Raw genomic sequence first — 13852 nt, forward strand, 5'->3', positions numbered from 1 at the left:
TAGTGAGCAGCCTACGCCCGACAGAAGTGGATGTAGCTGTGGGTAATAAGAAAAGATGAAAAGAACTATTGATAACTTTTTGTTAAGTTAAGGCCTGATCCATCTGAAATTCATAGGCAGTGATCTGACACGGTGCCATCAATCTTTGAACGTTGAAAAAGCACAGTGTGTCCAGAAAACACATTATATGCTGCAATAAATGCAAGTGTCCCCTCTACCCACTGCCTTTCAGCAGCATGCAACAGAAAACAGGTCGTCAGAGGAGGCCAAGATGATGATTAAGTTTAACATTTTCTACAATATTGACAAAGCACTTTAAGCACAAGATTGTTAGTTAATAATTTAGAACTGAATATTGTCTGTATGGACTGCAATCCCCCCCAAAAAGTGCATGTCTAAAACTGCGGTGTTAAGCGATGCGGTTGAAAAATTTGAGTGCGCCTAACTTTTGTGCGAGTTAGGTGCACCGGTGCGCCCATGGCAAAAAGTTAGTCTAGAGCCCTGCAAGTACCTGCAAAGGGTCAGACAAGTACTGAGGAGTCAACTGAATAGTAAGAACAAGATCCGGGCTATCAACACCTACGCCCTAAAAGTGATTAGGTACCCTGCCGGGATAATAAGCTGGCCAAAGGAGGAAATAGAAACTACTGACATCAAGACAAGGAAGCTCCTGACCATGCATGGAGGGTTTCAGCCCAAGTCCAGCACCCTGAGGCTGTACGCTAAGCGGAAGAAAGAAGGCCGGGGACTGGTGAGTGTCAGCACCACAGTCCTGGATGAGACAACGAACATCTGCGAATACATCAGGAAGATGGCCCCAAATGACAGCGTGCTCAGTGAATATCTCAGGCAGCAGAAACCCAAGAAAGAGGAGGAAAAGGACGACCCATCATGGAAGGATAGGCCCCTGCACGGTATGTACCACCGGCAGATAGAGGAGGTGGCTGATATCCAGAAATCCTACCAGTGGCTGGACAAAGCTGGACTGAAAGACAGCACAGAGGCACTAATCATGGCAGCACAGGAACAAGCAGTGAGCCCAAGATCCATAGAGGCTGGGGTCTATCACACCAGGCAAGACCCCAGGTGCAGGCTGTGTAAAGATGCCCCTGAGACAATCCAGCACATAACAGCAGGGTGCAAGATGCCAGCATAGTATACAGGAAAATTTGTGCCAAGTATAACCTGAAGTCCCGAGGTCAAAATGGGAGATGGAGAATGACTGAGCTAAGATCCTGTGGGACTTCCAGATACAGACGGACAAAATGGTGGTGGCTAACCAACCGGACAAGTGGTGGTAGACAAACAGAAGAAGACGGCCGTAGTGATAGATGTAGCGGTTCCAAATGACAGCAACATCAGGAAGAAGGAACACGAGAAGCTGGAGAAATACCAAGGGCTCAGAGAAGAGCTCAAGAAAATGTGGAGGGTGAAGGTGACGGTGGTTCCAGTGGTAATCGGAGCACTAGGTGACTCCCAGGCTAGGCGAGTGCTCCCGGGAATAACATCGGAGATCTCTGTCCAGAAGAGCGCAGTCCTAGGAACAGCTAAGATACTGCGCAGGACCCTCAAGCTCCCAGGCCTCCGGTAGAGGACCAAAGCTTGAAGGACAGACCACCCACAGATGCAAGCAGGGAATTTATAAGTGGTACTATGCTGTGTGTCATAATCTTTATATTCAGATCTACTTTTTAATTCAAAAATATATAACAAGCAAAAATGAACTGTAGATGTTTATTCAGATTTCATAATCACAAACACTGATTTGCCACCTCTGTTCCACCCTGTTTGAAAAAACGTTTTTTTTAAAATAATTGAACAGAATCAGAAATCTTCTGAAACTTGTGCCATGTTGAGAAGCCAGGAACATTAAAATGCACAAATATGTATATGTTTTAAGACTGCAAGTATTTTCAATGCAGTCATAAAAAAATGTGTTAAAAACAAATTGTTTTTTGCATAACACAGACCTATAGTATTTGTAATTAAATTACCTGTTTCCGTTTCAAGTATAACACATTGTATTAACAAAAGGGACATACTCTGCCAAGAAAAAGTCACAATTGATCAATATTTACATGTTTAACTATTTCTGGTCTATATGTAAATGCCCCTAACAGGATGGAACACATTCAGAGTCGATGTTAAAGAAAACTACCTGTAATTACTATTTTATCCCTGAGCTTGATCATAATGGATTTCATATAGTTAAACATGTCAGCATTGACAATTATTATAAAAAATATAAAACATAAATCTTTATTTTTTAAAAGTTATGAAGGTAAAATGTTGCCGTAAAAAGAGAATCACCCGACCGTTTCTGGTTAAACAACAGGGCATACCCACAAGGGTTTACTAACATTTAGGTGATCAGATGAAGAGGAAGTCGATTTTCTCTGTGGTGTTATGAAACACCCACATAAGACTGGTCTGACAAGATAGCAGCACTTACAAGCTGTCAGTTGTATAATCATTAAAGCAAAAAAAAGAGAGATAACAATCTCCTGGGAATGAAAACCACTTGAGAATAATGTCTGCTGCCAGGTAGTTTCCAGTCATAGTGGTGCTCTTGTTGCTTTAGCATTTTGTCACCACTGGTTTATTTGTAGGTGTGTAGTTTGGAAACAATTTGAATGTTATCCTATAACAAACAGAAACACTTAAGAAAAAATCATTTATAAAGACTCAAAAATCATCAAATCAATCAAGAGAATTTAAAAAGTGTTAACTAGTTTAAAAAGTGATGATTGCTACTTGGCAGTAATCTTGGCAATGCTCCTGGGCGGTCATTTTGGCTAAGTCAACACAAAGTCCATATCAAAATGAACCTGGAAACATCCATACCTTAATTTCCAGTGGTCACTGGGCAATATAAAACTTTAATTACGAAACAAGTCAACTTTGATTTGTTTGGTGACTTTGGTTCCCAAATGTTAAAACCTTTGGAGTCAGTTCTTCTTTCTGATGAGAAGAAGAACTGACTCCTAAGGTTTCCTGGGGTCTCAGAGATGCACAATATGCCTGCTTCACAGAATGCTTTTGTAGGACTTACAGTACTTAATGTTTAATTAGTGTAAAACATGTGATATAAGGTTGATGTTGTAATCACAAGCACGTTACATAGTCTGTAATCATGACTATTTAACCAAATACTAGAGTTTATCATGTTTATGAAAAGTGAACGAATCATACCAGTTTCCTAAAAAGGCCAAATGTACATGGATAAAAATCTAAAATGCACATATATCATATAAAATCTACCCCAGGAACCACAACTATTGCAACAGCAGCACAACATGATAAAAAATATGATAAATGCTTCCACAACCAGTTCAGCTGCCAGCCACTACAACTGGAAACCCAATATAAGTCCAGCAAAATCAATGTTATTTACACTGTGTAATCTGTTTCTGGATGTTTGCATAGCTGAATGAGCTAAGTGGCAACAAAACCATTTCTGTTCAGGGGCATGTATTGTACAGCAAGTTCAACACAATCTGCATATCCTTTCCTTATCTGGCAAAAAATATCAATCTGTAATATTAGAATAAAAACAGGATAACGCAATGCAGAGACCATAAAACTATGATGTTGCTTAAATTAAGGTATTCTTGTGGCACTCAAGAGAATTTTAACCTTTTTCCTCCAGATGAAAGCAAGTAAAAAAAAAATACAAATAGAATTAATATTGTTAAGTTAAAGACTTTGGTGCCCATTTTTAGGATTAAACAGACAAAGACAAATTAAGTTGCTTGAAACCAAGAGGGAAAACAGCAAGTAATTAAGTTTTTGTTAAGACCATATATTTCCTATGGATTCTTGTTGTTCAAGGACAGGTTACTTTGAACAAAACTTAAATTGTATCCTAATGTAAGTAATGTTTAGCTCCACAACTGTTTTAGCAGGTTGATGAACAGACAGTCATGTTTGGACTTCCTGTCTGGTCTGGGCTTTGGTCAGACTACCTTACAGCAGGGGTGTCCAACTCCAGCCCTCGAGAACTACTGTCCTACAGCTTTAAATGCATCCTTGTTTCAAAACACCTGAATCAAATGCATGGCTTGTTACTAGGGGCCTTTCTCAATATGCGTACTTGTGCGTACTTGCGTTCTCGTGTACTCGTGATACGTCATCAGTCGGAGACCAAGTACTGTTCCAATTTGAAGTACGCATCAAGCCGAGAACGCGAAAAAGTCCCGGATGTGTTCTCGCTCTGCCCGTTTTATCGAGCATGCATCGGTGGTGACTTGTTTGGACTTGGTACAGCTAAATATCCCAGAATGCATTTCGTCCAAAACTCAAACGCGGCAATGGCGGACGAGCGGGGCTAAAAACTTTTAAATATTACTCTTTCTGGGTCACAAAATAAACTTTTAAGTTCTTTTCAAGCGAGAATGTAGCTGTGTAAACTTCAAATATCTGCTCAGTTTATCAAGATATCATATATTTCCAAACGAGGTCCGACGTTTTCGGAGACGTCTGTGACCCGCCAGCTCCATAGCAGACAGCGAGGTCGAGGACTATTACAGCCGGCGAGAACAGCGGACTCTCAGCACATCGTTTTCAACCCCCCCGCGGTCTTTTCGCTACTCAGGTTAAACAAACCCCAGTAGCTGTCTATTGTATTGAGTGTCCACTAAAATAAAAATAAAAGCGTTCTAACATCTCACCTGCTTGTTTTTATTAAGGTATGTACACGTATGTACATGTGCACTATTTTTATTAATAGAGATTTCACTACTGAGGTTAAACATGATATATAAGTCACTTAGATCACTTCTAAGTGTTAATGTTTGGTTTATTTCAGTGTTTTATTTGTTCCTGAGTAAACCGGTTTGGCTGTGATTAAAGTTAAGCTTCATAACATATTACTCACAGTTAAATTAAGGATGGCAGTAAAAACTCCGGACCTGTGACATCATCAAGTACGCTGGTGTTCCAATTGTACAAATCGCGAGTCCGTGCTCGCGTTCTCGGCGAGTCCGTACTCCCGTGCGTTCTCGGCGAGTACGTACCCGCCGAGAACGCGAGTACGTACTCGCGTACTTGAGAATTGAGAAAGGGCCTAGGCCTTTGCCAAACTTGATGCAATACTGTAGCAGTAATTCTATCATTTGATTCAGCTGTGTTGGAGTAGGGATGCATCTAAAAGCTGCAGGACAGTAGCTCTCGAGGACTGGAGTTGGACACCACTGCCTTATAGACTGCATATTTGGTATGTTGGCACTGAGAACAACACCTGTGTTTGGAGTTCTTGTAAGTCTGAAAAAAAGAAAGATTTCCTCATCACTCACATTGTCTGCATACAACATGACAGAAAGCCGTACACAGATCACTCCTCTCAATTGTCAGAATTCCTGTCTTGCAGACTAAGCATAACAGGTAAAGGTTTTTCATGTTCCCACAGAGTTTAATTCCTCCACTGTTTGCTGGTGACTCAATATTAAAAAATGCCAAACTAGAACCAGTATTTTCCAAGTGTTTTTAACAGGTTAAAATCATTGTGGCAGCTGTGGCTACAATGTAGCTTGCCTTCACCAGTCTGTGAATGTGTGTGTGAATGGGTGGTTGACTGAATGTGTAAAGCGCTTTGGGGTCCTTAGGGACTAAGTAAAGCGCACAGATGAAAAACAAGTAGCTCACTCTCTGGGCAGCATTTACTTTTAACCCTCTAAAGCAGGGGTGGGGAACTCCAGGCTTCAAGGGCCGGTGTCCTGCAGGTTTTAGATCACCCTGGGTCAACACACCTGAATCAAATGATTAGTTCATTACCAGGCCTCATGCTTCCAACAGTGAAGCATGAGACAGGTTTGACACAGTAGCAATCAGAATCACAAAACTGGTTTTATACTAATCCTGCCATAAGGCATGTGAAATCAAAATAGTTTTAAGCCTAATATTAAATTAACACAGACCTTCCCAAAGTGTGGGGCCTGCCATTGCAGAGCCATTGCAGGGGGGGCGCAGTATGAAAGGGGGGGGGGGGGGGGGGGGGGGACAAAACGCTTGGACACTGCTAGCACGGGCTGCCCACAGAAACGCAAAGCAGGAGATAAAGTATAGCTGAATATGTTTCCAAACCAACTTCATTCTAAGCCAAAGACTAGAAAATATGGTGAAGCATATCTTCCCTTTGGCTTCACCTGCAAAGAGTTAGTAGTTTATTTTCTTACTACCTGTAATTTATTGCAGTTTACTTGTATTTGCTTAATTGTTTACTAAATGTTTGAGGTGCGAAAGAAACCGCAATGGAGCAAAATATGGGTGTGTGTGGTTGGAGGATGTATTTGTACGTGTGCGTACAAACACAACATTTTTCTTATACATTTTTCTTGTAAAACAAAGGGGGGCCTAGCAAAAAAAGTTTGGGAACCACTTTGTTAATTCAGTGGTTTGGGAACCACTGAATTAACACTGAATTAACAAAACAATTATTAAAAAGCAATAATAATCCAACAATTGAAGGAAAATAATAAAGGGAAGTCTGAGTTTGGAATGGAAGGTTAAAGTATTTAAAACATTTTGTCATAGAAAAGAGCTATGCAAACATTTGTTTGTATAACCTTTTTAGAACTTTGTTGTTCATTGTTATTTGTTGACATTCATCAGTTAAGTTCTTATCCAAATATAAAAAACAAAAACAGGCTTCAGTGTGACGATAACATGCTGTTGGACAGTGATGTACATCTACCAGTTTCCCTACTATCACCTTTGGAACAGTCTAGGTATGACCAAGCCTTTCCAAAGGACTGTTGGACATTTACATTGTCTCAACATTAAAGTGTATCCTACAGAATATATAAATGACATTTTAATGCCATTCCCCATTTTTTTCCTACCAGCATTAGGTTACTGGGTTTAAGTTTTTTAGTAAATTCACCAATTACTACACCTTCTATAGTCTTTATCAACTACACCACCAGCTCATTAAGCCCAAAAACCTGCTTCATAGTTGAGCCACAAAGAGACTCTACGAATTGACTCTGCTTTTTGAACAGTTACACAACAAACTGACACAACTTTGTGTCAGTTCTGTGCAATCTTTCATGACCTGAGCATTGTGCTTTTGATGTCTTATTGACCAAATCAAAGACTGTAATGCAGAGCTTTTTAGTTTTCCTCTCACACACTTTTCTTTTTGTTCTCATTCTGTCACTGTCATGAGTGTGTCTGAACAAAGCTTTCAAAGCATTCGTACAAAATTGAGCCATGTCTGAATCACTGACTCATGAATCATGAAGTAACATTGCGTATACCACATCTGAAAAAAAAACCTTTTTAGTCTGGAAAGAAATGATTCATTCTGCTGATCATTGTTCAGAATTGCTCCACTTTAAACACGAATAATACCAGTCACAGTTTCTTTCCAAAAGATGTGTTCCTGTGATAAACTGACTTTATTTCCTGCTTGGTAAGTTTGTCTCTCAGCATTCAACGTCAAAGCAGCAAATGCAGTTTGTTCACCTACTAAAAAATTACTGAAACAAATAAATTTTCAGCTCTCTTTAGATCTCTAATCTAAATGCCCAAAATGACAAAAACAAATTTTCTTTTACAGTCACCGGCTGTTGTGTCAAATGTACATAAAGATTGATTGCAGAGATTTGCATATCATTTATATTGATATTTATTTCTATTTCTATTTATTATATTTATTTATATTTATATATCAATATATTTATGCATATCATTTACCCTAACCTTAACTCAAAGGGCAAGAGCGTGAATGCAGCTGTATCATGAACCGGAGGTCAGAGCAACGTTGCTTGCCTCTGCCTCACTGAATCCTTTTCTCTGTTAGTGAAATCCAGCTTGCGGGGCTTCACGTAGCAACAATATCTTTTCCCCCTAAAAAGAAGTAGCATAAATGTAGCCTACAGCTAATAAACCACCTAAATACCTCTACAGCTACATGTAAATTTAAATGTTTGCTGATGTGGAGTTTTATTCATTCTCCATTTTCAAAGTAAGAAGCAATGATACCTTAAATTGCATTTTAAGTTGTTTTTGATTGTGCCCACATTTAAAGGAAATGATTATTATGCCCTATTATGCACCTTAATTTGTATTTATACAATTGCGTGGAATGAGTTCTGAGTTGAGTGTTTTTAATGGCCAAAAAGTATTTAAATAAATAAATTGAGAGTTAAATTTGTCTTGTCTATTTCTTTTTTTGCTGATTCGTGACTCAAAACCGTGATCCAAACCGAACCGTGAGTTTTTTGATCCGTTGCACTACTAGTATTGACTGTAGTACATTTTACCATGCACAAAAGACACTAATGAAACATGGAGCTTGCACTCTCTGATCTGTTGTGAACAGAAATAACTATTGTTTCACAAAACCAATTGACACTGTGTTAATCACTATTATAACTAAAAGATTGGATTGGATTTATATAGCGCTTTTCGAGAACCTCAGAGCGCTTTACATTTCCACTATTCAGTCACTCTCACATCCACACACTGGAGAAGGCAAGCCACAGTTGTAGCCACAGCTGCTCTGGGGCAGACTGACAGAAGCGAGGCTGCCATATCGTGCCATCGGCCCCTCTGGCCATCACCACTAGACGGCAGGTGAAGGATCTTGCCCAAGGACACAATGACCGAGACAGACAGGGCAGGTGACCGGCAAACTTCCAGTTACAAGATGAGCTTCCCAACCCCCCGAACCACGGTCGCCCCCCAAAGGATGATATTAAAAACAAATCTGTGAAAAGGGTTTTGACAAATGTTTGTTGTTGTTTTGACAAATTCAAAACAACTTTGTTTAAATATACTTAAAAATATACTCGTGCTTCTTACTGGTGGTTTAGACAGCTGGATTCGGTGAAATCCCCATCTGACTGTAATCTTTGAAAGACGTTTCCTCATTCCAGGTAATTTTCTGGTTTACAAACTGAATCAGTTTCTGTTTGTGGAAAAAAACACATCAGACAAAAGGACAGAGAGTGAAAGTGAGGCTGTCTTTGGAAGTACAGGTGTTCTCAGTGATTTCTGCCTTTGTAGAGAGAGACACACATTCATCATGTTGCTCTCTGTGACAACGTTGGTGCTGCTGATGGTTTGCGCCACTCAGGCTTCACATTTTTTAGGCACAGTCATGACCTACTACCCAAAGGACACTTTTGCAAATGGATCTGTCACAGTACGTACATTTTCTTTCTAAAATAATGTACTTATTTTAAAAATCTTACAAGACCTAAGTGAACACTTTGTGGTTGTAAATTTAAAGGTGACTCTTCGGTATAAGCTGAACTTCCACGACTGCACACATGATACCACATGGAGTTGCCTCAGTGGTGATTGTGGGACTGGAACCTACACACTACATGTGGTAAAACAGGAAAGCAGTGGAGACTGGTGTCAGAGAGAGGGAATCATGAGTCGACGGGTTTCCAGTAACGCTCCATTTGAGCTTTGGTGAGTGTACAACAACAAAAGTCATTTGTTACAACATTTTTAAATTCTCAGTGATGGGCAACAAAACCAAAATGAAACCACTTTTCCCCAAAATGTCAACGGCTCAACAAAAAATAATGTTTTCGAGAAGTGAAGAATTATGTTAATGATCCGCTCTGCTGTATTGGTGGCTCATGATTAACTAATAATTTATTAAAACATGTTTTGTTCAGACTTTAAAAACTGAATTTCTGATCAATTTCCACTGAAGGTTGAATAGTGGTGACTGGATATCAAACATCAATGGTATCACATCATGGAGAGCTGTGACTCGGGTGGAACTGAGGAACCGGTCCGACACCAGCAAAGCCAACACATCACCTCAGACCACCATCATACCAGCTGTGAGGTAAGCTTGTGAGGTAAACTTAATGTGTGTCTATGTTTGCCTAGTTTTCTTTTATATTTCATATTTTACATTCATCCCTTTCATATTAAAATCTTTTTAACAAAGTATTTATCACCTGTTCGTTACATTAAAATGAATACAGCAAATAGAGCTACAATCTTTGTTTCTCTCTCAGAGTTCCTTCAAACTGTCAGAGAGATTTCAGCGTGTTGATGTTTGACCCTGATGGAGACGAAGTTAAATGCAGATATGGAAACTCTGCACTCTCAGAGTGTAACCCCTGCACTCCACCGTCTGTCCTCAGCCTCTCATCGGTGAGCAATGATTGTTACTCTCATGTCAGATGAGACAGGCAAAGACTAAAAGCTGGCACAGACAGTCACGCAATAATGTGATGGGAATTTTTTGAGTTACAATTGATCTAAATTTTGTAGAAGTTAAAGTTTATCCAAAACAAGTGTTTTTTCTACATTTTTTTATATCCTTGAATTGAATTACATAACAGAAAACATTTTGGTTATTTTGACTTCAAGCCTGTTTTTCTCCTCTTGCAGTCCTCTTGTACTCTGTCATTCAGCCCCACCAGCAGCAGTAATGAAGGTTCATATGTAGTACAGCTGGTGATGGAGGACTTCCCCAGACAGACCATCACTCTGACTAAAACCGACGGGACACAAACAACAATAACTACCAACAATGCCATCAGCAAAATACCGATTCAGTTTGCTTTGAAAGGTACCAATATACGTTTCATTATCTTACAATGAAAACACTAAAGAGCTGCTGGTGACGATGAACTTAGTGCTCGGCCTGATGTACAGAGATGTTTGACCACCAGTGTCATCAGGACTGATTCTCTGGACCAACAAATATTAATCTGTCCAACAGATATTTTACTCTGGATCATCTTTGTATCCTGAGGTTAACTTCTCTGTATTCTTCCAGTTGTTCCTGCAGTGCCATCCTGCACAGAAGGACTCTTTCTGCCCAAGTTTCTTCCTCCAACACCAGCCAACGGAGCTCAGCTCTACAACAATGTCAGTCAGACTCTGGAAATTAACATCACTGCAGAGGCACTTAACTCCATGTAAGTAAAACACAGTTAAAGACTTTGTCTGAATATATAAAAGTTTAAATATTTAATTCAGGGAAGCCTCTGGGTAGAAATGAAATATAGTCCTGAGTCATGAATCTTAGAGAAATGAGTGACGTGCAAATTTAACATATGTTTCAGGTTTTCAGGTTACATATCTAACAACATGTCAGATGTCAAGTTAAATGACAGAGTGTCTGTGAGACAAAACATGGCCAGATAAAAGTTGTACTCAGTTGGGAAAAAAAGAAATATGCTCCTTTTCCAGATGGGCAGATTTTGAAAAAAAGAAAATTGACAAGATTTTGCTCTTGAAGGATCTCTGAGCTGCTCTACAGTGGGCCGTACAATATAATCAGCAGCACATCAGGACCAGGACAGTTCACCCTGAGATGGACACCATCTGAAAGCGAAGACGGACAAAGCCTCCCCATCTGTTTTGCTGTCCAGGCAGTTTTCAGGTCAGTCTCCTGTTTCATATAAATGACTCTGTAGAAAGTTATAGCAGCTGACATTCCTGAAAGGAAAGCTTTTAAACTCATATTTGAACTTTCTGCCTAACAAGTTTCCTGTTTAAAGGATTGTCCCGTCATTAGAAGACAGTTAGCTCTCCTTTGAGTCAATAAATATTTTATATCGTTTGAGATTACAATTGTTGTCAGAAGGCAAAATGAAAACCAGGAAGCTGATAACAAGAGGAAAAACAGCGGTTAGACAGTGTTGGGAAGGTTACTTTTAAATTCTGTACGTTACTCAATGACAGTAATGTATTCTGAATACTTTGGATTACTTAATATATTGTCATGCTTTTAACAACTACAGGAATGTACTATTGCTGTGTAATTTATTACTATTACTGAAGGATACTCGCCATACCAATACCAACTAGATTTTTAAAAATCTTAATATAAAATGAGTAACAGTAGGATGGACATTAGATAGGGCTGCACTTTTTGCAGTGATCTCGTATAAAAAACTATTTCGGTATCCTGCCCATGCACTGCTGGCTGCTGTAACCGATGCCACCAATATTAACAGGATGCTTACATTAGAGCCTCTTATTGCATGTCTTGTTTTCGTTTCAAGCAATCAGAATCAGAAAAACTGTATTAATCCCAAAAAGGGCTGTGAATCCTACTCAAACCTGGGCCGGCCACTCTTAGCCATGTCATATATGACTGCAGGCGGACTGCAACTGAGCTAAACCTGCACCCAACTGTGTTTTAATCACCAAATTGGAGAAGACATAGAGATGGGATAGCCTAACATATGAAACAGAAAATGACCACTGTGTATTCCATTTATTTTAAAAAAGTAGATGTATTCTGATTACCACCCATTAAACGGTAACAGGATACAGATACTAATATTTTGTATTTTAAATACGTAACGCTGGTACATGTATTCCGTTACTCCCCAACACTGCTTTTAGATAAGACAAGACACTAAGAACCTGGGTAGAGGATCATGGATTTATCAAGTAAATAAATATGGGTCACTGGGGACCTTAAAATAGAAAGAGAAAAAGAGAAAAAAGACTGAAGAAGATTCATGGATGTAGTGAAGGAAGACATACATGGGGTTGGTGTGACTGAAGAGGATGTTAGAAACACAGGAGGCAAATCTTCTGCCTGTAATGACCAGTAGAATAGAATAATCCTTTAATTGTCCCACAAGGGGAAATTTGGGTGTAACAGCAGCAAGAAAGACATATACAAACAAACAGTACACAAGACACAGAACAGAAACATACACAATTTTTACATATTTACATCAAATCAAATCACTTTTATATTCACATCACATGTGCAGGTACACTGATACAGTACATGCGAGTGAAATTCTTGTGTGCGAGCTTCACAAGCAACAGAGGTGTGCAAAAATACAATAACATAAAACAAGCAAAATATAAGGATGGCTAAATCTGAGAGTAATAAATATATGTACAATATAAGAGTATATGTATTACTGGGTGTGTATACTAAATATGTTTTTCTACGTGTGTGTGTGTGTGTGTGTATGTGTATACATATTTTACAAATGAAATAGAGTAAACAATAAAATAAAATGTATAAAATATACAGAGGTTGGTAGTTGAACATGTGCAAAATAAGTGGCATTTATATACAGTGTGGAGTGCATAATGTTGAAGTTCCAGTAGTGAAGGTGAAGTGTCTGTGAAGTGTTCAGCAGTCTGATGGCCTGGTGGAAAAAGCTTCTCTCAGTCTGCTGGTTCGGGACCGGATACTGCAGAACCTCCTTCCTGATGGAAGTAGTCTGAACAGTTTATGGCTGGGATGACTGGAGTCCTTGATGATCCTTCTCGCTTTCCTCAGGCACCGCTTCCTGTAGATGTCCTGGAGGGAGGGAAGCTCACCTCCAATTATCCGTCCAGAACACTGCACTACTCTCTGGAGAGCTTTGCGGTTGTAAGCGGTGCTGTTGCCATACCAGGGGGTGATGCATCCAGTGAGGATGCTCTCAATGGCACAGCGATAGAAGGTCCTGAGGATGCGGGGGCTCATGCCAAATCTTTTCAGTCTCCTGAGAAAGAAGAGGCGCTGTTGCGCCTTCTTCACTGTTTTGTTTATGTGTACTGACCACGTAAGATCCTCAGCCAGATGTACACCAAGGAACCGGAAGCTGCTCACTCTCTCCACAGTAGCGCCGTTGATGGTGATGGGGGTGTGTACTTCTCTGCACCTCCGGAGAGGATAATGGTTACCAAAAACAGAGTACTGTACTGTTATTAAATTAAATGCAGATAAGAGGCAAACCCTGGTTGTAGTCTGAATCGGTTGATAAAATAGTGCCAAGTTACAGTGCTGATGTAAACATCTATGTTTGTTGGTAGCAGTTTTGATTGTACAATCTGACAGCTGCAGGGAGGAAGGACCTGCGGAAACTCTCCTTCATGCATCTAGGATGCAGCAGTCTGTCACTGAAGG

General features: G+C 39.7%; 1 protein-coding gene across 3 annotated transcripts in view; it reads left to right on the forward strand.

Moving 5' to 3' along the window:
• LOC146522629 (uncharacterized) overlaps positions 1-13852 on the forward strand; it is a 63627-nt gene that overhangs the window by 37702 nt on the left and 12073 nt on the right. Inside the window, exons 1-8 of one of the 3 annotated variants that reach the window (XM_085151963.1) lie at positions 5995-8879; positions 9010-9148; positions 9236-9423; positions 9674-9811; positions 9987-10125; positions 10366-10546; positions 10757-10898; positions 11222-11365. In XM_085151963.1, the coding sequence (XP_085008089.1) occupies positions 9029-9148; positions 9236-9423; positions 9674-9811; positions 9987-10125; positions 10366-10546; positions 10757-10898; positions 11222-11365 (1052 nt within the window). In that variant the 5' untranslated portion in view covers positions 5995-8879; positions 9010-9028. The other 2 variants (XM_085151972.1, XM_085151954.1) reach the window with 2 other exon arrangements.

The sequence above is a fragment of the Neolamprologus multifasciatus genome, chromosome 3 (assembly GCF_963576455.1).
Source record: "Neolamprologus multifasciatus chromosome 3, fNeoMul1.2, whole genome shotgun sequence".
Taxonomy (NCBI): Eukaryota; Metazoa; Chordata; class Actinopteri; order Cichliformes; family Cichlidae; genus Neolamprologus; species Neolamprologus multifasciatus.